General features: G+C 42.5%; 1 protein-coding gene and 1 long non-coding RNA gene across 5 annotated transcripts in view; one reads left to right on the top strand and one right to left on the bottom strand.

Moving 5' to 3' along the window:
* SUMF1 (sulfatase modifying factor 1) overlaps positions 1-7,500 on the bottom strand; it is a 92,803-nt gene extending 85,303 nt beyond the window's left edge. For all 4 annotated transcript variants that reach the window (XM_081528219.1, XM_081528220.1, XM_081528222.1 and 1 more), the window contains exon 1: positions 7,206-7,500. In XM_081528219.1, the coding sequence (XP_081384345.1) occupies positions 7,206-7,475 (270 nt within the window). In that variant the 5' untranslated portion in view covers positions 7,476-7,500. The remainder of the gene's footprint in view (positions 1-7,205) is intronic.
* Positions 7,501-7,529: 29 nt separating this feature from the next.
* On the top strand, positions 7,530-22,474 carry LOC145520784 (uncharacterized). Its single transcript, XR_014064824.1, has 3 exons — positions 7,530-7,595; positions 19,013-19,236; positions 20,527-22,474. It is a non-coding gene; the product is annotated as an uncharacterized LOC145520784 (long non-coding RNA).
* Positions 22,475-24,314: the final 1,840 nt, after the last annotated feature.

Here is a 24,314-nt window from a genome sequence, read left to right as displayed (position 1 = left end):
TCATACCTTCCTACAAACACAAGGTCCACAGGAAGCTGTGGGCTTCACCGTATCAAATGAAGTTTTACCATTATCTCAGTTTCTCATCCCACTCTCCCTCCAGGTGAGTACCAACAATGCGAACACAATCATGACTTCCACTGTGGACTCCTGGCCTAGGTTTTTTTTTTCCCCCTCTTTTTCATTGACCGTCAGAGATAGCCCACACTGAAGAAGCCAAGTTTCCACTCTGGAGGCGACAGACAAAATTAGCCCACAAAGCTCTGACTGGATTGTAATTCCCAAATTATACTAATGAAGTGAAATCTCGGTCCTGCAAATGTAAAGTGCTGTTCCACTGAAACCCGGAGCATCAGGTCTCACAGTTGCAAGCCCAATACAAAGAACCACTTTCACCACGTCTTCGTAAAGGTCCAGGTTCAAACAGTCCATTCCTCCTTGGCAGTAAGCTCAAACCCCGCTGCTGCCACAGTTTCTGCTACTGCCAAGCCAAAAGCACAGGTGAAGTCAAAGTGACACTCTAACCACTAGGACTATATTCGGGCTACACACTCTGGCCCGGTGCAGTGAACATCTATTATTTTTGCTCACCTGGCACCTGTTCCTTCCTGTTCTTCTAAGAGTAAGTGACATCTCTTTGAAAACCACTTCTTCAGCTGAGAGTATGACATGGGGTGGGGGGGGGAGCTGGATGATTGCTCCACCTCCCATGACTCAGGTCTGATGATCTTCATCACCACATTCTTTTGACCATAGGGATACAATTAAGGACAGACACATGACCTAATCACAGTTACTCTCAGAACTTCTGCTGGTGCTATGAGAGAAAGAAACCTCTCTCTTCCAGTTTTTTTTTTATCAGTAGAAAGGATGCTGAAGCTGAAACTCCAATACTTTGGCCACCAGATGCGAAGAACTGACTCATATGAAAAGACCCTGATGCTGGGAAAAGATTGAAGGCAAGAGGAGAAGGGGACGACAGAGGATGAGATGGTTGGATGGCATCACTGACTCAATGGACTTGAGTTTGAGTAAACTCCAGGAGTCGGTGATGGACAGGGAGGCCTGATGTGCTGCAGGCCATGGGGTCACAAAGAGTTGGACACGACTGAGTGACTGAACTAAACTAAACTGAACTGCACTGAGAAGGGATACTACCTGAAAGTGAAGCCAACACAGAAGAAAGAAGAGCTGTCAAGAGAGAACCAGAAGGAGAGACCTGGAGATGCTGCCTGCGGTCCTGGATCCAGCTGTGTCTGGGGCCACAGCTGCATTTGAACTTCCCAGTTGTGAGAGCCCCTCTCCCAGTTTTTTATCACTCTTGAGAGTCCCCTGGACAGCAAGGAGATCAAACCAGTCAAGTCTAATGGAAATCAACCCTGAATACTCATTGGAAGGATGGATGCTAAAGATGAAGCTCCAATATTTTGGTCACCTGAGACAAAGAGCAGACTCACTGGAAAAGACACTGATGCTGGGAAAGGTTGAGGGCAGAAGGGAGTGGCAGAGGATGAGATGGTTGGATGGCATCACCGATTCAATGGACATGAGTTTGAGCAAACTCCGGGAGATAGTGAAGGACAGGGAAGCCTGGCGTGCTGCAGTTCATGGGGTCACAGAGTTGGACACAACTTAGTGACTGAACAACAATAACAACAAGCTAGTTTTAAGAATCTTTTCTTTCACTTGCCTCTGTGGGTTGTTTGCTTTTTTTAACAGAGCAAGTGAGATATATTTAAATATTATAACAGTTACCTTGTATGCTGCTGGCATGCTCATATTCACAGCTTACAAAGTAAGAAACTTTTAAAGTCAGCTCTGAAATAGATGCATTTTCATCAATACATTCACTAGTTAGATCTGGTCTTCCGAAACGAGGTAAGTCAAATAACTGAGATTATTTGCGAAAGAACAAGCTCAACATGTCAGCAGCAAATTTCAGTTAAAGTAACCTGGAAACCAATGTTCCCATAACCACAGTACAAAGTATGGGCTTTTGTTTTATACACAAAAATGAAATTAACTTATATGCAACTCTTTTGTGTAGCACTCTCCTTTTTCCCTCTTTCCTCTCCTCAAATGTAAGCAAAAAGCTAAAAGCTCTGGAGGAAGCTGAGTGAACAAGAGAACCAAGCTCCCTGGTTCTGCCCACAAAGTGACGCCTTAACTATCTATGTAGGACTGATCTACCTCCATCATCCTCTCACTCTCTGCCGCTAATCACAGATGGAACAACAGGGAAGTCCCTTCAAGCCCTGTGAGTTTATGATTCTATGTGGCCTCAGTTGTTACATCTGTAAACTGGGGGATAATATCTCACAGGATCCTTGGGAGGATGAGATACAGCAAAAAGACTATTTGCCGAAGGTTTCTTTAAAAAGCATCTGATACCTTTTATTCCCTTGGCAGTTTCTCAATATTGTAGCCAGTAACAACAAAAAGGTAAGATCATTTCAGAAATTGTTATACCATGCTTAAATGTGTAAAGCACTCAGAGGATACAGAGATTAAAGCAGGACTAAAAAACTGCTTCCCATGTGGAATGAGACATCAAGCAATTACACAAGTAACACTACTTTAAAGAAAATATACACGTTTCCCTCAAAGAACGACAAAATACTTGAGAACAGAGGAAAAAAACACTACTTCTTCCTGGAGGAAGGGGGTCAGAGAGGAGATGGCATTCAATCACGCCTTGACACCTGGGTCAGCATTACCCTATCAAATCATTCTAAGACAGGAATCAACTGACTTCACCTATACAAACAGAGATGGCACATACAATTTTATCATCTCATTATCCTCAATGCCACATCAAACAACTATTGTAAAAGATACATGGAAATTAAAATATTTTGATACCTTTTTATAAAATAATCAGCAGTGTAGAACACTGTTAGAAAAGCTTTCTCAAAGAGCACTGTATATTTTGTTAATCAGAGGGAACTTAAGTAAAATTTGAAAGTATCTCTATTGTTTCCAAGACAATTCTTGCTGCCTTCACTTTCCAGTGAAACTAAATTCCTTGAGAGTAAAGTCCATGCTATTTACTTTTTTGTGTACCTCATCTTGCCAAGTGCTCATTAAATTAAAATACTAAAAAAAACCTCACACCTAAAAGGTGTTACATGAAAGAGGGTGAAAATGTCACCCCCAGAAACCTTAAATTACTTACATTTCCTAGAATACACTTACATTTCCTAGAATACACCAATGCATTTGTACAATGATTTGTCTGTACCCATGCTATTCTTCTTGCAAGGTCCCTCGAGCTGCCCCGCCATCCCCAACTGCTGAAAATGTTTCCTCCAAAGCCTAGCTTAATGCAGCTTTTTCTTTGAGCACCTCCTGACTTGTCCAGAAGAAAGAATCCTTTCTTCCTCTCCAACTGCTTTGTACATACTCCTCCAAGAGCACAGTCACGATAGAAAAATGATGCTCGCATGTACTTGTGCCTCTCTGTGTGTGAGAGAGAGAGAGAGACAGAAGGAGAAGAAAGAGAGATGTACCAAGAAGTAAATGCCTTGAGGTAGGGCATAAGTCTTTCTTTTCTTTATGCCCATTACACAGGACACAGTCTTACATGTGTGTCAAATAAAAATTTGTTGAATTAAACTAAATAAAGAGAAAACAAAGAAAAAACAGATTCAATACGACCTCAATCAAAATCTCAGCAGGTTATTTGATAGATATCAATAATATGATACTCAAGTTTATAGGTAGAGGGAAAAGACCTAGAAGACCCAACACAATATTGATGAGAAAAACAAAGTTGGAGGAAAGATATTATGCAACTTCAAGACGTACTATAAAACTACAGTAACCAAGACATGCACTGGTAAAAGAACATACAACTAGATTAATGGAACTGCAGAGAGAGACCAGAAACAGACCTCCATAAACACAATCAAATGATCTTTGACAAAGGAGCAAAAGCAATACAACAGAGCTACAGCAGTCTTTTCAACAAATGTTGGTACAATTGGTACATTGTACATTGTACAATTGGTACAATTGGACATTCACATGGAAACAAACAAACAAAAAATCTAGACACAGACCACTCTTCAAAAGACAATGTCAAGGAATTGTGAAGACAAACAACAGACTGGCACAAAATATTTGCTGATGACACATCTGACAAAGGACTGTTATCCAAAATAAACAACCTTTAAAACTCAATAATAAGAAAACAATCCAATAAAAAAGGCCAAGACCTTAACAGAAACCTCATCAAAAAAGATATACAGGTGGCAAAGATGCTCAGCATGTCAACCAAAAAATGCAAATTAAAACAAGATACCATTATAACACATCTCGCTGCTGCTGCTGCTAAGTTGCTTCAGTCATGTCTGACTCTGTGCGATCCCATAGATGGCAGCCCACCAGGCTCCACTGTCCCTGGGATTCTCCAGGTAAGAATACTGGAGTGGGTATAACACATCTTAGAATGGCTAAAATCAGAAACACTGACAACACCAAATGCTGACAAGGGTGTGGAGCAACAGGAACTCTCATAAACGGCTGGTAAGAATGCACAATGGTACAGACACTTTAGAAGACAGTTTGGCATTTTCTTACAAAACTAAACATACTCTTGCTATATGACCCAATAATCACATTCCTTGGAATTTACCCAAAGGAGCTGTAAATTTTATATCCACAGAAGAAACCTTCACCCGGATGTTTATAGCAGCTTTATTCATAATTGTCAAAACTCAGAAGGAAGCAAGATGCCCCTCAGTAAGTGAATGGATAAACTGTGGTACATCCAGACAATGCAACATTATTCAACACTAAAAATAAATGAGCTATCAAGCTATGAAAAGGCATGGAGGAAACTTAAATGCATACTCCTAAGTGAAAGAAGTCTATCAGGTATGAACTGAGTCACAGGTATGAACTGCAAGGGTACAGTTATATATATATTTTTTTCCAAAAGATATATACTTCAGTACTGTCATACCTGATCTGCAGTTTGTGAAATACTGGAATGCAGAACTGCAGATATGGAGGGCCAACTATAAAGTTATACAAGGATTTCTGATTGCACAAAGAGCCGGTATCCCTAACCTATATGTTTTTCAAGGGTCAAGTGTATAGACTCTGGGTGATTATAATATATCAATGTAGGTATATCAGTTGTAACAAATGTATCACTGTAGTGGAGGATGTTGATAATGGGAGAGGCTATGCATGTGTTGAGGCAGGAAATACACGGGACATCTCTTTACCTTCCTCTCAATTTTGTTCTGAACCTAAAACTGCTCAAAAAGAAAAATCCTTTTTCTATAAGAAGAAAGAAAATTAAGAGGAAAAAGAGTTATCACTAGGACTATGTATCTCTCCCATAATACTGGACTTCCAAAATTCAGAATAAATCAGTAAGTGTCAGAATGAGACTACAGTCATTTGCACATAAACTAAAATATTGGAAACCAAGGAAAATAGAGAGACAAAGAATAGCCTCCTAAGAAGTCCTATGTTTTGATAAGAAGTCCATTTCACGTTCAAGAATTAAGTTTAGGAGTCCTTCAAGGCTTGTGAGCTGTGTTCTCAACAATTGTTAATTTACTAATAACTTGGAATGCTGTCAAACATTATAGAAACTGAATGGAAGTGAAAATGAACATAAAATAAACGCATGTAAACAAAATATAATTAGTTTAATTAATGTTTAAAGTGAATGCAAGATATGGCCAAAGATGACCCATACAATACTCAATCTGGACATGAAACCACTCTAAAGGGATGAAAACAAAAGCGTATCTTAAAAATGTAATTCAAAAGATACCTACATCCGATTCTGGGATCCATCAAACACTGGAGCTTTTAAAATGAGGAATGTTCAGTATTGGCCAGAAGGTCCTTGGTAAAAGTTTGACACAGACCAGTGTACATGCAAATAAGACAGCAACCCTGCTACAAGGCAGAGCAACAAATGTCTTTCTCACAGAAGGAGGGGGAGACTATCAATTACCATTCAAGTTAGAGGAATATGGCCAGCACACACTGTAACTGTAACCAAAGCTCCTTACCACACAAAAGATAAATGCTAATAATTCAGGGCATCCTTTGAGGAACAACAAACATTTAAATGCCAATAATTACAACACAGGATGGAGAAACAAAAAGAAGTCCAGCTACCAACCTCCTAACACTCTATAAGGAGTCACAAGATTATGGTCCTGATCCCCATCATTCTCACAACCTAGTTGGGGTGAGACACCAGCAGACAAGTATCTTTAGTAATTGTTATATCAGAGTAAACAGATACTACTGTGTCAGCATATGGAAATACTGAAGGGGCAGAAAGGAAAGAGATTAGGTAAGGTCTGCAGGAGGCTTCCCAGGCGGCTCAGTGGTAAAGAATCCGCCTGCCAACAAAGGAGACCCGGGTCTCATCCCTGAGTTGGGAAGATCCCCTGGAGAAGGAACTGGAAACCCGCTCTAGTATTCTTGCCTGGGAAATCCCACAGACAGAGAAGTCTGCCAAGCTACATACAGTCCACAGGGTTACAAGAGTTGGACACGACTTAGCAACTCAACAACTACTACTACTGTTTTACTTAGTTCTGCACATGTGCTAAAGTGCTAGGGACAGCAGGATAAATAGGACAAGTCCTCAAGAAGCAGAATCTCCAGTAAGAGACTACCGGTAAATATAAAACAATGTTACAGATACTGACACCCAGTGTCCTGATTCCTTCACAATTAATGAGAGGAACCTAGGACTTCTCTGTCCATGGAATTTTCCAGGCAAGAATACTGGAATGGGTTGCCATGTCCTACTCCACTGGATCTTCCCAACCCAGGGATCAAACCCCAATCTCCTGCATTGGCAAATGAATTATTTACCCTGGCACCACCTGGAAGTCTAAATCTACATCTGTCTAACTTAAAATTCTGAGAACCTCATCAAGAACATAGGGTTGAAGAAAGAGGAACTAGGAAATAAGAGAAAAGAAAAGGAGAGACAACTGTCCTCAAACCAAACTACTTAATGCTCAGAATTAGGCAGAGCCCCAAGACCCAGTTGTTTTGGAGGGCGGAGGAACTTCTCATCAAACTAGATCGGCCAGTGCGCGACTTGGCGATGTGATTATAATCTTTACGTGCCCTCCTCCAACCACTTGGTCTACCCATCCCAACCCTGTCGAGGAACCTGGCGACCCCCACCCATCATCAGGGAATCGAGAGAGCACCTTGGTGGGCGGGGATGGCCGCCCTCCGGGGACCGAGCCCGGGGCGTTCGCCTCCCGCGAGTATCGGTGCGCGGCTGCCGAGCTTCCCTGGGCCCCGGGCCGCTGGGGATTGCCACAACCGCAGGAGCCCGCGAGGGACGGCGCGCCTGCCTCAGGCCCAGCCTCTTCGCCCTCCGCCGCCCAGCCTAGCAGCAAGAACAGCGACAACGAGAGGACGAGAGTGAGCCCGGGGCCGCATCCTCGAGCTGGCCCTAGCGCGGGCGCAGCCATGTTGTCCCGCGAGCCATGTGACCCTGTAGGTCACGTGTCCCCGCCCTCCTTAAAGGGGCCAAGTCCCAGGCTGACTTAAGAAGTGGCCTTGAGAGTTGGCTTCTCTCCATTTCTCTCCAGGTAGGTCTCCTTTAGAGCCTTCCTCCTTGGCTCTGCTTACGTAAAAACAACAAAAGCCCAGAAATCATGAGCTTCCGCAGCCTGTGCGCCCCATTATTATTTTTTGGTTGAAAAAATTATAATCAAGTTTATTGAGCATTTGTTATGTGCCAGGCTTCCCTCCTAGCTCAGTCGGTAAAGAATCTGCTTGCAATGTAGGAGACATGGGTTCGATTCCTGGGTCGGGAAGATCCCCTGGAGAAGGAAATGGCAACCCACTCCAGTATTCTTGCCTGGAGAATCCCACGGACAGAGGAACCTGGCGGGCTACAGTCCGTGGTGTCGCAAGAGTCGGACACGACTGAGTGACTTTCACTACTTATTTGCCAGGCAGTAGGCTAGGTGAACATTTTACTTTTTGAAATTTCATTTACTCCTCAGGAGAACCCTGAATATTCAGTTCACGGAAGAATTAAGTGATCTGCCCAAGGTTACAAGGCAAATAAATGTTTGAAGAGATTTAAACCCAGCTACACTAGGTCTCTAACACATACCTTAAAACCTTGAGGGGTTTTTGTTTGTTTGTTTACATAATTTTGGCTTTGCTGGAGCTTTGTTGTGGCTCTTGGGCACATGGGTTTCTCTAGTTACCTCAGGCAGCGGCTTCACTTGGGGCGCAAGAGCTTCTCATCCAAGCGCTGACTTCTCTCTTGGAGGACGGGCTCTAAAGCGCACAGGCTCAGTAGCTATGGCGCTGGGCTTTGTTGCTCTTTGCCATGGAGTATCTTAGTTACCCGACCAGGGATGGAACCAGTGTTACCTGCATGGGAAGGTGGACAACTGGGGAAGTCTCAAACCCTCATTTTTAAACCATTGCTGTTATGTAGACACCTCAATAAGCTTCACTGAACAGAAAAATGGAAGAGGAACGTGTTGAAGGAACCCTCTGCAAGGGATTGTTGTTGTTGTTGCCCTGGTTTAGCCACTGTGCGGGGGACACTTTTGCCACCCCAAGGACTGTAGCCCCCGCCAGGCTTTTCTGTTCATGGGATTTCCCAAGCAAGAATAATGGCGTGGATTGCCATTTCCTTCTCCAGGGGATACAGTTAGAGAAATCCAGGCTGTGGCTCTCAAAGTGATGTCCCAGACAACATCAGCATCAGCATCACCTGGGAACTTGTTAGAGATTCAGTTCTAAGTCAGAATGTTTGGAGACCAGACGCAGCAATCTGTGCTTTTAACAAGTTCTCCAGGTAGTTAAAAGACGCTTACTCCTTGGAAGGAAGGTTATGGCCAACCTAGATAGCATATTTAAAAGCACAGACATTACTTTGCCAACAAAAGTCCATCTAGCAAGGCTATGGTTTTTCCAGTAGTCATGTATGGATGTGCGAGTTGGACGGTGAAGAAAGCTGAGCGCCGAAGAATTGATGCTTTTGAACTGTGGTGTTGGAGAAGACTCTTGAGAGTCCCTTGGACTGCAAGGAGATCCAACCAGTCCATCCTAAAGGAGACCAGCCCTGGGTGTTCATTGGAAGGACTGATGTTGAAGCTGAAACTCCATTACTTTGGCCACCTCATGGGAAGAGTTGACTCATTGGAAAAGACCCTAATGCTGGGTAGGATTGAGGGCAGGAGGAGAAGGGGACGACAGAGGATGAGATGGTTGGATGGCATCACCGACTCGATGGACATGGGTTTGGGTAGACTCCGGGAGTTGGTGATGGACAGGGAGGCCTGGCGTGCTGCAATTCATGGGGTCGCAAAGTGTCGGACACAACTGAGAAACGGAACTGAACTAAACTGGTGCACACTAAAGCTTGAGACCCACTGTTTTATAGGACCCAGTTTCTTCAGGGGGAAAAAAAAGGCAAAACAAAAACCTAAAAGGGGGGACCTATAGGTTAAAAATGAAATCTCAGCCAATTGTAATATACATGAATCTTATCTAAATATGGATTCAAACCTATTGATCTCAGATTTTTTTAGGATAATCAGGGAAATATAGCCATTAAATCAAATTATGATATTTTGTAAAATTAAGAATTACTGTCAATTTTGGTTTTAGTTCTTTAAGAGTGATAATGGTATTGTGGTTTTTTTAAATTAATATTATTTTGGTTGTGCTGTATTTTCATTGCTACGCGTTGGCTTTCTACAGTTGTGGAGAGTAAGGGTCACTCTCCAGTTGCAGTGTGCAGGCTTCTCATCGTGGTGGCTTGTCTTGTTGAGGAGCACGGACTCTAATTGCATGGGCTCAGTAGTTAGGACGCACCAGCTCAGCAGCCCCATAGCATTTGGGATCTTCGTGGATCAAGAATGGAGCTCAGGGTCCCCTACATTGCAAGGTGGATTCTTAACCACTGAACCACCAGGGAAGCCCTTGTGGGTGTTTATTTTTAAATTGTTTCTCTGTTTGTTTATTTTTATTTTTGGCCACACTGGGTCTTCATTGCTGAACGAACATTTTCTCTAGTTGCAGTGCATGGGCTTCTCATTACGGTGACGTCTCTGGTGTTGCAGAGCACCAGCTCTAGAGCACAGGCTCAATAGTTGTGGCTCATGGGCTTAGTTGCCCCGTGACATGTGTGATCTTCATGAATCAGGGATGCAACCCCTGTCTCCTACATTGGCAAGCAGATTCTTAACTGCTGAACTACCAGGGAAGTCCCTGTGGGTATGTTTTTTTTAAAAGAATCTCTTCCTTTGAGATATATGTATTGAAATAGATAATAGGTAGATAAAAAGACATACTGTTGCCAAGGAGTTACTTCTCAAACTCTGGTAAATGGGGGAATGGCTAGAGATGAAGCACAGTTAGCCATGACTTGGTCATTGTTAAACCTGGTTTATGGGGTTTTTTTGAGTGTTTATTGTTCTATTCTTTCTAGTTTATATGTGAATTTTTTTTAATATAAAGGAAAGTTCTTTGGTGACCATTTTGCAATACGTACAAATATGGAATCATTCTGTTGTACCTGAAATTAATGTCATATGTTAGTTGTATCTCATTTGGGGGGAAAAAAAGGTGAAAAAATATGTTTTAAGCCCTTTCATACTTGCCGACTATTTTGCAGTTTGCCGAGAGCTTTCACACATTTTCTCATTTGAAATCACAACCACTTGGCAAGAAACCTACTATTACTATACCCATTTTACAGTTGATGAGGCTAAAAGGTCAATGCTTTAACCAAGGTTTTACATATTAACTGTGCACAAATATAGATTCCAGGTCAGAGATTATCTTCATCAGTCTCAACACAAGCCTGCTGCCCTATCGAGCCCTGAATTCCTTTGATTTATGGTCCTGCCCCACTATTATGCAATAAGCTTCATAAAGGCAAGTATCCTGCTTATTTGTTCACCATTATATCAGCAAAAGTGCCAAAACCTGGCACTTAACAAACACTTAGTGAATATTTATTTAGTTAAGGAAGAGTGAATGGCAATAATCATGACCACTTTCTCATAAAGAGAACCAAATTGTTGAGAAAATAATACAGATTTTAGACTCAGAAAGAATTGTGTTTAAAGCTAGCCACTTGTAAGAGGTATTCACCTTTTAAGCCACTATTTCTTCACCTGAGAAATGGGAATAATAACAGCACCTTATTACGTATTTTATGAAGATTAAATGAGATAAAGATGTACAAGGCTTAGCATTCCACAGTACCTCAAAAAAAAAATTGCTATTGGAACTTCCCTAGTGGTCCAGTGGCTAAGACTCCAAGCTCTCACTGCAGAGAGTCTGGGTTCGATCCCACATCAGGGAACTAGATCCCACATAACAACTAAGACCCCAGTGCAGCCAAATAAAAAAATAAATATCCTTTAAGTGTTTGCTATTATTAATCGTCATTATCAAAGATGGAAACTTTCTTGATTCTCCAGAAGTGTCAACCTTCTCTCTCAATTCAAGGAGGCCTTACAAATAGCTGAGAAAAGAGAAGCGAAAGGCAAAGGAGGAAAGGAAAGATATACCCATTTGAATTCAGAGTTCCAAAGAATAGCAAGGAGAGATAAGAAAATCTTCCACAGTGATCAATGCAAAGAAATAGAGGAAAACAATAGAATGGTAAAAACTAGAGAACTCTTCAAAAAAATCAGAGATACCAAGGGAACATTTCACGCAAAGATGAGCACAATAAAGGGCAGAACGGTATGGACCTAACATAGCAGAAGATATTAAGAAGAGGTGGCAAGAATACACAAAAGAAGTATCCAAAAAAGATCTTCATGAGCCACATAACCACGAAGGAGTGATCACTCACCTAGAGCCAGACATCCTGGAGTGCGAAGTCAAGTGGGCCTTAGGAAGCATCACTACAAACAAAGCTGGTGGAGGTAATGGAATTCCAGTTGGGCTATTTCATATCCTGAAAGATGATGCCGTGAAAGTGCTGCACTCAATATGCCAGCAAATTTGGAAAACTCAGCAGTGGCCACAGGACTGCAAAAGGTCAATTTTCATCCCAACCCAAAAGAAAGGCAATGCCAAAGAATGTTCAAACTACTGCACAATTGCACTCATCTCACACGCTACCAAAGTAATGCTCAAAATTCTCCAAGCCAGGCTTTAACTGTACATGAACCGTGAACTTCCAGATCTTCAAGCTGGATTTAGAAAAGACAGAGGAACCAGAGATCAAATTGCCAACATTCGCTGGATCATCAAAAAAGCAAGAGAGCTCCAGAAAAAATATCTACTTTTGCTTTATTGACTGTGCCAAAGCCTTTGACTGTGTGGATCACAGCAAACTGGAAAATTCTTAAAGAGATGGGAATACCAGACCACCTGACCTGTCTCCTGAGAAATCTGTATACAGGTCAAGAAGCAACAGTTAGAACTGGACATGGAACAACAGACTGGCTCCAAATCAGGAAAGGAGTATGTCAAGGCTGTATATTGTCACCCTGCTCATTTAACTTATGTGCAGAGTACATCGTGAGAAATGCCAGGCTGGATGAGGCACAAGCTGGAATCAAGATTGCCGCGAGAAATATCAATAACCTCAGATATACAGATGACACCACCCTCATGGCAGAAAGCAGAGAAGAACTAAAGAGGCTCCTGATGAAAGTGAAAGAGGAGAGTGAAAAAGTTGGCTTAAAGCTCAACATTCAGAAAACTAAGATGATGGCATCTGGTCCCATCACTTCATGGCAAATAGATGGGGAAACAGTGGAAACAGTGACAGACTTTATTTTTGTGGGCTCCAAAATCACTGCAGATGGTGACTGCAGCCATGAAATTAAAAGACGCCTGCTCCTTGGAAGAAAAGTTATGACCAACCTAGACAGCACATTAAAAAGCAGAGACATTACTTTGACAACAAAGGTCCGTCTAATCAAAGCTATGGTTTTTCCAGTAGTCATGTATGGATGTGAGAGTTGGACTAGAAAGAAAGCTGAGCGCCGAAGAATTGATGCTTTTGAACTGTGGTGTTGGAGAAGACTCTTGAGAAAGCCCCTTGGACAGCAAGGAGATCCAACCAGTCCATCTTAAAGGAAATCAGTCCCGAATATTCATTGGAAGGAGTGATGTTGAAGCTGAAACTCCAGTCCTTTGGCCACCTGATTCGAAGAGCTGACTCATTTGAAAAGACCCTGAAGGTGGGAAAGATTGAAGGTGGGAGGAGAAGGGGATGACAGAGGATGAGGTGGTTGGACGGCATCACTGACTCAAAGGAGATGAGTTTGATTAGGCTCCGGGAGTTGGTGATGGACAGGGAAGCCTGGCATGCTGCAGTCCATGGGGTCGCAAAGAGTTGGACAGGACTGAGCGACTGAACTAAACTGAACTGAACAGGAAAAGTGTGAGATACCTTCTCAAAATTGTATGATGAGGACTTCCTTAGGGTTCCAGTGGCTGAGACTTCACACTTCCAATGCAGGGGGCCTGGATTTGATCCCTGGTCAGGGAACTAGATCCCACATGCTACTAAGAGTTCACATGCCACAACTGGGAGATCCCAAAGACCACTGTGAAGATCGAAGATCCCACGTGCCACAACAAACACCCAGTGCAGCCAAATAAATAAATATTCACACACACACACACACACACACACGCACGCACACACACACACACACACACACACACACACACTACTGTGTAATAGCTCTGCCTTTCAGTTAGAGTAAAAGCTTACTGTGTGGATACTAAGTCTGTTCATTCGTGCCCAACTCTTTGTGACCTCATGGACTGTAGCCCCCAGACTCCTCTGTCCATGGGATTCTCCAGGCAAGATTACTGGAGTGGATTGCCATGCCCTCCTCTAGGGGATCTTCCTGACCCAGGGATCGAACCTGCATCTCCAGGGGTTCCTGCATTGCAGGCAGATTCTTTATCGCTGACCTACTGGGAAGCCCAAAAGCTTGCCAGAACCTACATAATCTGGCCCCTTGTTACCCTTCTGATCTACTTCCTTTTTCCCAACTCCCTTTTGGCTCTAATTCAGTCTTGCTGTTTAGTGAACGTACAAATCATTGCCAAGCCCAAGGTCTTTAATTCAGCTTCATTAGATGGAAAGGGAAAGAAAAGCAGCAGTAGCACCTTAAGTGGGAGTTGGAAATGGACTGTAGCCTGCCAGGCTTGTCTGTCCATGGGTATTCTCCAGGCAAGAATTTCAGAGAGGGCTGCCATGCTCTCCTCCAGGGGATCTTCCCAACCCAGGGGTAGAACCCAGGTCTTCCACGCTGCAGACAAATTCTTTACTGTCTGAGCCACCAGGGAAGGCTGGAGGGTGAGCAAAATTCTAGATAAATTGTCCTAGGTGGTGCAGACTTGATTGCTGAGCTGTACTTTTAACTCTAATTCCTAGCTCAACCTTCTCACCTAGGGATTTCTCATCGATTTTTTCCACTTACTCAGTGATTAACTTCAGTTCAGTTCAGTTACTCAGTCCTGTCCAACTCTTTGCGACCCCATGGACTGCAGCATGCCAGGCCTCCCTGTCCATCACCGACTCCCGGAGCCTAATCAAACTCATCTCCTTTGAGTCAGTGATGCCATCCAACCACCTCATCCTCTGTCATCCCCTTCTCCTCCCACCTTCAATCTTTCCCACCTTCAGGGTCTTTTCAAATGAGTCAGCTCTTCGAATCAGGTGGCCAAAGGACTGGAGTTTCAGCTTCAACATCACTCCTTCCAATGAATATTCGGGACTGATTTCCTTTAAGATGGACTGGTTGGATCTCCTTACTGTCCAAGGGACTTTCTCAAGAGTCTTCTCCAACACCACAGTTCAAAAGCATCAATTCTTCGGCGCTCGGCTTTCTTTCTAGTCCAACTCTCACATCCATACATGACTACTGGAAAAACCATAGCTTTGACTAGACAGACCTTTGTTGTCAAAGTAATGTCTCTGCTTTTTAATGTGCTGTCTAGGTTGGTCATAACTTTTCTTCCAAGGAGCAGGCGTCTTTTAATTTCATGGCTGCAGTCACCATCTGCAGTGATTTTGGAGCCCCCCAAAATAAAGTCTGTCAGTATTTCCACTGTTTCCCCATCTATTTGCCATGAAGTGATGGGACCAGATGCCGTCATCTTAGTTTTCTGAATGTTGAGCTTTAAGCCAACTTTTTCACTCTCCTCTTTCACTTTCATCAGGAGCCTCTTTAGTTCTTCTCTGCTTTCTGCCATGAGGGTGGTGTCATCTGTATATCTGAGGTTATTGATATTTCTCGTGGCAATCTTGATTCCAGCTTGTGCCTCATCCAGCCTGGCATTTCTCACGATGTACTCTGCACATAAGTTAAATGAGCAGGGTGACAATATACAGCCTTGACATACTCCTTTTCCTATTTGGAGCCAGTCTGTTGTTCCATGTCCAGTTCTAACTGTTGCTTCTTGACCTGTATACAGATTTCTCAGGAGACAGGTCAGGTGGTCTGGTATCCCCATCTCTTTAAGAATTTTCCACAGTTTGCTGTGATCCACACGGTCAAAGCTTTGGCGTAGTCGATAAAGCAAAAGTAGACATTTTCTCTGGAGCTCTCTTGCTTTTTTGATGATCCAGCAGATGTTAGCAATTTGATCTCTGGTTCCTCTGCTTTTTCTAAATCCAGCTTGAAGATCTGGAAGTTCACGGTTCATGTACAGTTAAAGCCTGGCTTGGAGAATTTTGAGCATTACTTTGGTAGCGTGTGAGATGAGTGCAATTGTGCGGTAGTTTGAACATTCTTTGGCATTGCCTTTCTTTTGGGTTGGGATGAAAATTGACCTTTTGCAGTCCTGTGGCCACTGCTGAGTTTTCCAAATTTGCTGGCATATTGAGTGCAACACTTTCACAGCATCATCTTTTAGGATCTGAAATAGCTCAACTGGAATTCCATCACCTCCCCTAGATTTGTTCCTAACTTTGTTCTCACACTTTTCCTGTTAATCAGGGTCATTTTCCCTGCCAAGTTAGAGACTCCCTGTCTTGCCTGGTGACCCCTGAACACAAACAGTCCAAGGTGCCCCAATGGCAGTTGTGGTTTGTAGTTCATTGGAAACTTTCCTGGGCACAGAAAGAGTATACTCCCTTTGAGACCAGGACAATGTGAGCTTCTCCTGTTGAACTGCTGACTGATGCTGGCACCCCCTGCCCCGTGCATGCCTTGGCAGGTAGCATGTCCTCAGGACCTTCCCATAGAATATGGTGCTCGGTGGGTCTTCTAGCCTCTCAGAATAAATCCAAATAGCATTTCTACTTCCCTGAACTATGAAGTCCTTTCTTCCATGGGACTCAGCATCCCATGCATTTCACCTTCATTTAGATTAGCCACAGATTTCTCACAGCTTCTAGATCCAGCAGTGAGTCTGTCCCTATCCCAGGAGACCTTGCTGAGGTATGAAATCCCAAGTCCAAAATGAGTCCTTCCAAGTCAGTATATTCTTGGCTATCCATTCTTATATTTTGGACTATCAATCAGATGCCCACATGGTTCGGGCCCAGTGTTTTACTCCCCTGGCTATGGTTCATATGTGCTAGTTAATTCATTTTAAAAGAGCTTTATTGAATTATACTTAATACATCATACAATTCACCCTTTTATAAAGTATGTAATTCAGTGATTTTTCATATACTCAGATTATTATATGACCATCACCACAATTGAAGTTTAGAACTTTTTTTTATCACCTTCCCCAAAGAAACTCCAAATTTCAATAATTGTCATTTTATTTCCTCATCCCCCAACCCAGCCCTAGGTAACACACAGTCGTCTTTTTGTCTCCATAGACTTGCCTGTTCTGGAGATTTCTTGTGAATGAAATCAGAAAATATGCGGCTTTTTGTGCCTGCTTCCTTTCAGTTGGAATAATACTTCTAAGTTTCCTCCATGTTGTAACACAAATCAGCACTTCTTTCCTTTTTATGGCCAAAATACCAAATTTAATTTATCCATTCATCAGATGATGGACATTTGGATTGTTTGCACATTATGAATAATGCTGCTTTGAATAGCCTGTGAACATTTGTATACAAGTTTTGTGTGGACATATGTTTCACTTCTCTTAGATCTATACTAGGAGTGGGATTGTTTGGTTACATGGTAATTCAGTGTCTAACCTTTTGAGGAAGCTGACAAATTGTTTTCCTAAGTGTCTATACCAGTTTACATTCCCACGGACAATGCCTGAGGGATTCTAGCTTCTCCACTGTGCTAGTTAATTCTTGCATCTCCTTTAGACTTAAATCTCTTTTCTTCTTCATGAGACCCAGCTTTTCTTCACTTTGGCCATAGTGAGACTTAACTAGCATAATGCCTGGCAGCCAAGAGGGTGGGGGCAGTGCCTGGGGCAAGGAGACCTTCAGGGTCTTCCCACATCAGGGAACTGCTGCTTCTCCATACTCAATACTAGTTCTCAGCAGGCTCTGAAGCTCAGGGAAGTCTGCAAAGCCACATTTCTCAAGGGCTTCCACCTAGATGTCCCTGCCCCATGTTTTGGGCCCTCGGTTTTTCCAGTCTGAATGAAATTAAAACTGTCTCTAACACCACATACAAAAATAAAATGCTTTGAAGACCATAAAACTCCTAGAAGTGTTGGAGTTTCAGCTTCAGCATCAGTCCTTTCAATGAATGTTCAGGAATGATTTCCTTTAGGATTAACTGGTCTGATCTCATCAGAATGGCTATCATCAAAGAGAACACAGATAGAAACGTTGGCAAGGATATGGAGAAAAGTTCACCTTTAAACACTGTTAGTGGGAATGTTAATTGATGCAGCCACTGTGGAAAGTAGTATGGAAGGTTTTCAAAATCTAAAAGTTGAATTATCATATGGTCCAGCAATTCTACTCCTGGGTATACAGTTGAAAAAATCAAAATACTACTGAGAAAAGATACATGCATTCCACTGTTCATAGCAGCATTATTTACAATGGCCGAGATATGGAAGCAACCTTAGTGAACATCGGCAATGGGTAAAGAAGATATATATATATATATATATATATATATATCTGCTACACACAGACACACAAGATTCACCAGCAGAGTCAATAGCATTTGGAGGGAACTTATTAGCGATGCAAATTCCTGGGCCCCACCCCAAGACCTCCTGAGTCTGAGGGCGGCCCACCAACCATTGCTGTAAGTGGTACTGGTGCCCACAACGCCTTTGCTTGAACTTCCAGTTACAGCTGATCTGACTTGGGATGGCAACGTGACTTAAGTACAGCTAAACCATATACTGCAGTGGAGCTGTGGGCGGAGAAAGAGCAGCTGGGCGGACCAGGCTTCCTCTTTGTGACGCTGAAGGGGAAATACAGACACCCTGAGTGTTAGCCGCAGGCAGAGCTGGATGAGGTCGAGTCACAGTGATGCGGACACCAAGAGTCCTGAGAAGGCTGGTGTCTGTGTCCTTATCACCAGTGTGTATCACCAGTCAGCTCTGAAGGAAGGAGAGAAGTGAGATGAAACAACTTAAACAGGAAAAAAAGAAAACCACATAAATTTCTCTCTGTGTAAATTTTTCTCATTGGCTGCAGCACAAACTAGCAAAACTTTTTAAGCCTCAGTTAGGGAATTCCCTGGTAGTCCAGTGGTTTGGACTCAGTGCTTCCACTGCAGGGGCCTGAGGTTCAATCCCTGGTTGGGGAACTAACAACCTGCAAGCTGTGCAGCACAGTCACAAATAATAAGCCTCAGTTAACAGGCTTTCCAAATCAGTGGTTTCACCACAGGATGATGCTAAAGAATGCTTAATGAAAGAACCCCACAGCAAAATGTTTCTGCCTCTTTGGACTTCTCATTTCTCCTCTCTAAATATACAGAGGAATGTGTCCTATTTAAAAAAAAAAAACTTTAGAATGCTCATTTTAGATATTACATAACTTGATAGTTATAATAATCATGAGAACTAATAATTCTCCAGCTATTCCTCAGAACCAAGCAATGTTCTAAGTATATTATCACATGTTTTAAGGATTTTAATGTCAATTCCACAGGGACAAGAATTTTCGTGTTTTCTGCTGTAGCCTCATTGCCTGGAATTGTGCTTGACACCTAGTGGATATACAAGAAATTCTTGTTCAATGAATTAAAATGGATTGTCACATAACTATGGAATGGAGGTGCTATTATATCCATCTGGTTGACCCTCCTAGCTGTAAAGATGGAAAGTTAAAAGAAATGATGAAGAAAAATGATTCCCAACTTTTTCAAGAAAAAGGTAGACATATATTTCTATTTCAGATGCTCATACAATGGAAATTTTACTTTTAGTACCCCACTTAATTTGGAAAATGAAACATCAGGATGCTTCTCTGAAGGCAGTACATTAGCAAAGGAAACTGCATATTCGGTCACACCAGTTCCTGTATATATTTGAAAGGTTCAGAAATACATTACCTTTTCAGGCTCCAGGCAATGCTTAACATCTGAATGAACTCCCAATACTTTAAATCACTGGTTCCCCCGGGGTCTGTGACCCAAAGCTCGTTGATTACTGAGGAAATAATATCTCTCTGTAAAGACGTGCCTCACAAAATAGAGATTGTTCTGGCATCAGACCCAAAGATTGGCTTTGGGTCCCAGCATTTGTTTAGAAAACTTTAGTCATTAAGCGTCTATGTGCCTTAATCTCCTACCTTGCCTACTTCATAGTCATATCTTATTGAGACCAAATATGCAGATATAAAAAGAGAAGTAGACACTAATGGATATTATTATGGTATCCTTTGATTTTGTGATGCATTTCCATCCCATTGTATTGTTTCTGAATTCTGGATATATCTTTTTGAGCAAGGGATACCTATAATATGGTTGAGCTTCCTTTTCCCTCAAAAAAATATTTTCAAAGCAGGGATATATATTTCAGTAAATGGTCTTGGAATCAAGGAAACATAGCTTGTTTAGTCCTCTAAATGATATATGAATTCATTTTCTCTCCATGTTCCTATCTCTTGCAATTTGCAACTATAGTCTCTAAAAAAGAATATTGTGCCCTGTGCTACAAGAGGAAACTCTGGTAGGCAGAATAATGGCCCCAGAGATATCCACATTCTAATCTCAGGATCTATAAATATGTTATCTTATGTGGCAAAGGGGATTTTGCAGATGTGATGAAGTTAAGGTCCTTGAGATGGGGAGATAGTCCTGCTCAGTCTGATCACATAGGTGAGCAGAACTCTTCTTGTCTGTGGTCAGAGGAAGATGTGACTAGGGAAGAAAGGTCAAGAGAGATGCAACATTATTGATGTTCAAGGTGAAGAAACGGACCATCTTCTAGTAGGCAGCCACTGGAAGGGAACAGATTTTCCTGCAGAGAACAGAAGGGAACAGATTTTCCTGTAGAGCCCCCAGAAAGGAAGGAAGGGACATTGATTTTGGCTCAGTGAGACCCTTATTGATCTTCTGACCTGTGAAATCCTAAGATAATAAATCTGTGTTGGGTAAGTCACTAAGTTTGTAATCATTTTTTATGGCAGCAATTGGAAACTAACATTAACACATATTTCAGTTCCAGCATTATCACTGGAAGCAGTCTGGGATTACAGCAGAAGGTCAGCAGGTGCACAGGGCATCCTCTGAAGAGTCAGACCATGTGCTTTGGGCTGGGGTCGCAGCTGGACCATGGTGAGTCTGAGCACTAGCGGGAGTCAACCCCTCAACATTCACACTCACTCCTCTCCCTTGTCACTAGAAAAGTGTGAGAGTGGTTTTACATGGGATCAGGGCAGGAACTGGAGGATGATGATAACCTAAATAGGGTTCAGGCACAGGCAGTTTGAGCTCAGATGCTGGATTTTGAGGGGAATTCAGAGAAAGGCCAACCACCCAGCCCCTGGAGATCTGGGGGCCTCTAGAATCAGGAAAAGTCCAAGACATTCTGTGAAAGACAGGAACCCACAGGTCCCAGCCAGCCCCTGACCAGGCAACCAACCCAGAGTTTCTGGAGTCACTTCCCAGAAAACCTCCCAATTCCCTCCTTATAGGTGTGATGCCTAATGTTAGAATCTCTGGACTCTAACACAGGATGATCTGAGGTGGAGCTGATGTAATAATAATAGAAATAAAGTGCACAGTGAATGTAATGTGCTTGAATCCTCCCAAAATCAACCCCTCTGCCATGGTGTGTGGAAAAATTGTGTTCCCCAAAACTGCTCCCTGGTGCCAAAAAGGTTGGGGACCGCTGCTATGAAACATAGAATGCTGCAGCTGATGCTCTACCTTCAGCATCCATCAGAATCACTCAGAGAGCTGCTTAAAACAGACTACTGGGCCCCACTCCCTGCATTTCTGATTCAGCAGATCTGGGATGCAGCAGGAGAATTTGCATTTCTAACAATTTCCCCTGTCTATGGCTGGCAGTCTATGGCTGGCGTACCGCCCTGAAGGCGCCAGATCTCTTCTGACAGTTGCCCCGGTACTGCTCTTACTGCTGTTCTGAGAATTACAGTTTGAGAAATACGGATGTAATGAGTAAGAGCTTAGGACTCAGACAGCCCTTGCTGCTTACAAGTTGAAGGAACAAGTTTTGGAATTCATCTATCAAATAGAGTTAAGAAAATCTAGGTAAAGCACTTAACGTATAGTAGGAGCTTCCCTAGTGGCTCAGTGGTAAAGAATATGCCTACCAATGCAAGAGATAACAGATTCGATCCCTAGTCCAGGAAGATCCCACATGCTGAGAGCAACTAATGCCTTGCACCCCAGCTACTGAGCCTGTGCTCTAGAGCCTGAGAACAGCAACTACTGAAACCCAAGCCCTAGAGCCTGTGCCTCAGCAATAAGAGAAGCCACCACAATGAGAAGCCCATGCACCACAACTAGAGAGTAGCCCCTACTTGCTGCAACTAGAGAAAAGCCTGAACAGCAATGAAGAGGCAGCACAGCCAAAAATAAATAAAATTTTTGAAAAGACCTCTGTAAATGGTCTCTATTACAATGGGTTTATCATCATCATCATTATCATTAATGACAACTTACTAAGTCTAGCATAGCAGACACCAGAGGCACATCTGTAGATAAGCCAGTAGCACACAATAAATGTCATCTCACAAACTGTCCTCCTACAACTGTCAAAACTTTCTCCAAGTCTCTCACCCACGGATTATCATTAAACTTCATATGTCAAGAGGACTCAGAGGGAAGTGTCTGAATAAAATGCTTCACCCACAAAACAGAACAGAGAGGAAGCAGCAAATTTTAAAATATTTTGAGAAAGTTTGTCTAACAATAGAAAGAGGAAGCTCATTTGGGTATGATGCAATCGCCATAGAAATGAATAAAATTAAACTGGACCAGCAGCAAATTAATTAGAAAATAATTGCAGAAAAGAAAAAGGAACTGTGTTATATTTGCTCCTCTGGGAAATCTGACCAAAAAAGTAAGGATTTTGGACTTTTTCTCCTCCCATTTCTAGGATAATTTGTATTACTGTCATGTGAAAAAAAAAACCAAAAAAACAGTCACTCATGGAATGACTCCACTGTTGTTCTTTGAGGAATTTTTTCTCTGGGTCACAGCAACAGAAAAAACATTTGGGAATTCAGGACATTCTTGTGATTTCACCATGGAAAAGTGTCTCTTTCCTGTTGGAACTTGGCCCTATTAATGGACAAGCCAAAAGCTCAATGGAATAAAACCTAAATAAAATAAATAGTGGATTTAATATAATGTATATAATAAAATTGACATAATTAGAAGTAAATGGCATTAGAATTGTAATCTTGGCTTCTGTTTTAAAGCTGACAATAAAGAGCTGGTTAAGAGAACAGATAGCAATTAATTTAGTAGTTTCAGTATTAAATATCTGAGTCAGTGGACTGAGGTCCTGCGTAGGGTCATGAAGCATGGCTTCTCAACCCCACGTGGCCTCTGTGTATCTCTGTGAACTGGAAGGGTCTTTAGATGTCTGTTCCCTCATCAGCAAAAGAAAAGAGTGAGTAGGCCAATCCTTTATAAAATTTCCACTATTGGGAATTCCCTGATGGTCCAGGGGTTAAGAATCCATGCTCTCAGTGCTGAGGGCCTGGACCCAATCCCTGGTTGGGGAACTAAGATCCCACAAGCCTAGCGGCCAAAAAGAAAAAAGAAAATTCCACTATCAAGTATCCTTTTATAGAAACTACTTTTCAACTAAAGGACTTCACTGTGTACATAGCTTTGCATACCAGCTATTTGATTAAATGCTTTTGTGTGCAAGGAGTAAAGTTGCATTAATAATGATAATAATAGACTGGAGCATTAACTAATAATGTCTTGAGTATTTACTATGTGCTGAGCACTTAGATGGGATTCCCTGATAGCACATTTGGTAAAGAATCCGCCTGCAATGCAGGAGACCCCAGTTTGATTCCTGGGTCAGGAAGATCTGCTGGAGAAGGGATAGGCTACCTACTCCAGTATTCTTGGGCTTCCCTTGTGGCTTAGCTGGTAAAGAATCTGCCTACAATGCAGGAGACCTGGGTTCGATCCCTGGGTTGGGAAGATCCACTGGAGAAGGAAACGGCTCAGTTCAGTTCAGTCGCTCAGTCATGTCCAGCTCTTTGCGACCCCATGAAGCACAGCATGCCAGGCCTTCCTGTCCATCACCACCTCCTGGACTTTACCCAAAATCATGTTCATCGAGTCGATGATGCCATCCAGCCATCCCATCCTCTGTTGTCCCCTTCTCCTCCTGCCCCCAATCCTTCCTAGCATCAGGGTCTTTTCCAATGAGTCAACTCTTCGCATGAGGTGGCCAAAGTATTGGAGTTTCAGCTTCAGCATCAGTCCTTCCAATGAACAACCAGGACTGATCTCCTTTAGGATGGACTGGTTGGATCTCCTTGCAGTCCAAGGGACTATCAAGACTCTTCTCCAACACCACAGTTCAGAAGCATCAGTTCTTCAGTGCGCAGCTTTCTTCACAGTCCAACTCTCACATCCATACATGACTACTGGAAAAACTATAGCCTTGACTGGACGGACCTTTGTTAGCAAAGTAATGTCTCTGCTTTTTAATATTCTATGTAGGATGGTCATAATTTTCCTTCCAAGGAGTAAGCGTCTATTAATTTCATGGCTGCAAACACCATCTACAGTGATTTTGGAGCCCAAAAAAATAAAGTGTAACACTGTTTCCACTGTTTTCCCATCTATTTCCTGTGAAGTGATAGGACCAGATGCCATGATCTTAGTTTTCTGAAGGTTGAGATTTAAGCCAACATTTTCAGTCTCCTCTTGCACTTTCGTCATGAGGCTTTTTAGTTCCTCTTCACTTTCTGCCATAAGGGTGGTGTCATCTGCATATCTGAAGTTATT

Source organism: Giraffa tippelskirchi, chromosome 9, assembly GCF_054371585.1.
Source record: "Giraffa tippelskirchi isolate mGirTip1 chromosome 9, T2T-mGirTip1v1.2.pri, whole genome shotgun sequence".
Taxonomy (NCBI): Eukaryota; Metazoa; Chordata; class Mammalia; order Artiodactyla; family Giraffidae; genus Giraffa; species Giraffa tippelskirchi.
Note: the sequence above shows the minus strand (reverse complement) of the source record. Positions and strands in the feature narration are given on the sequence as shown.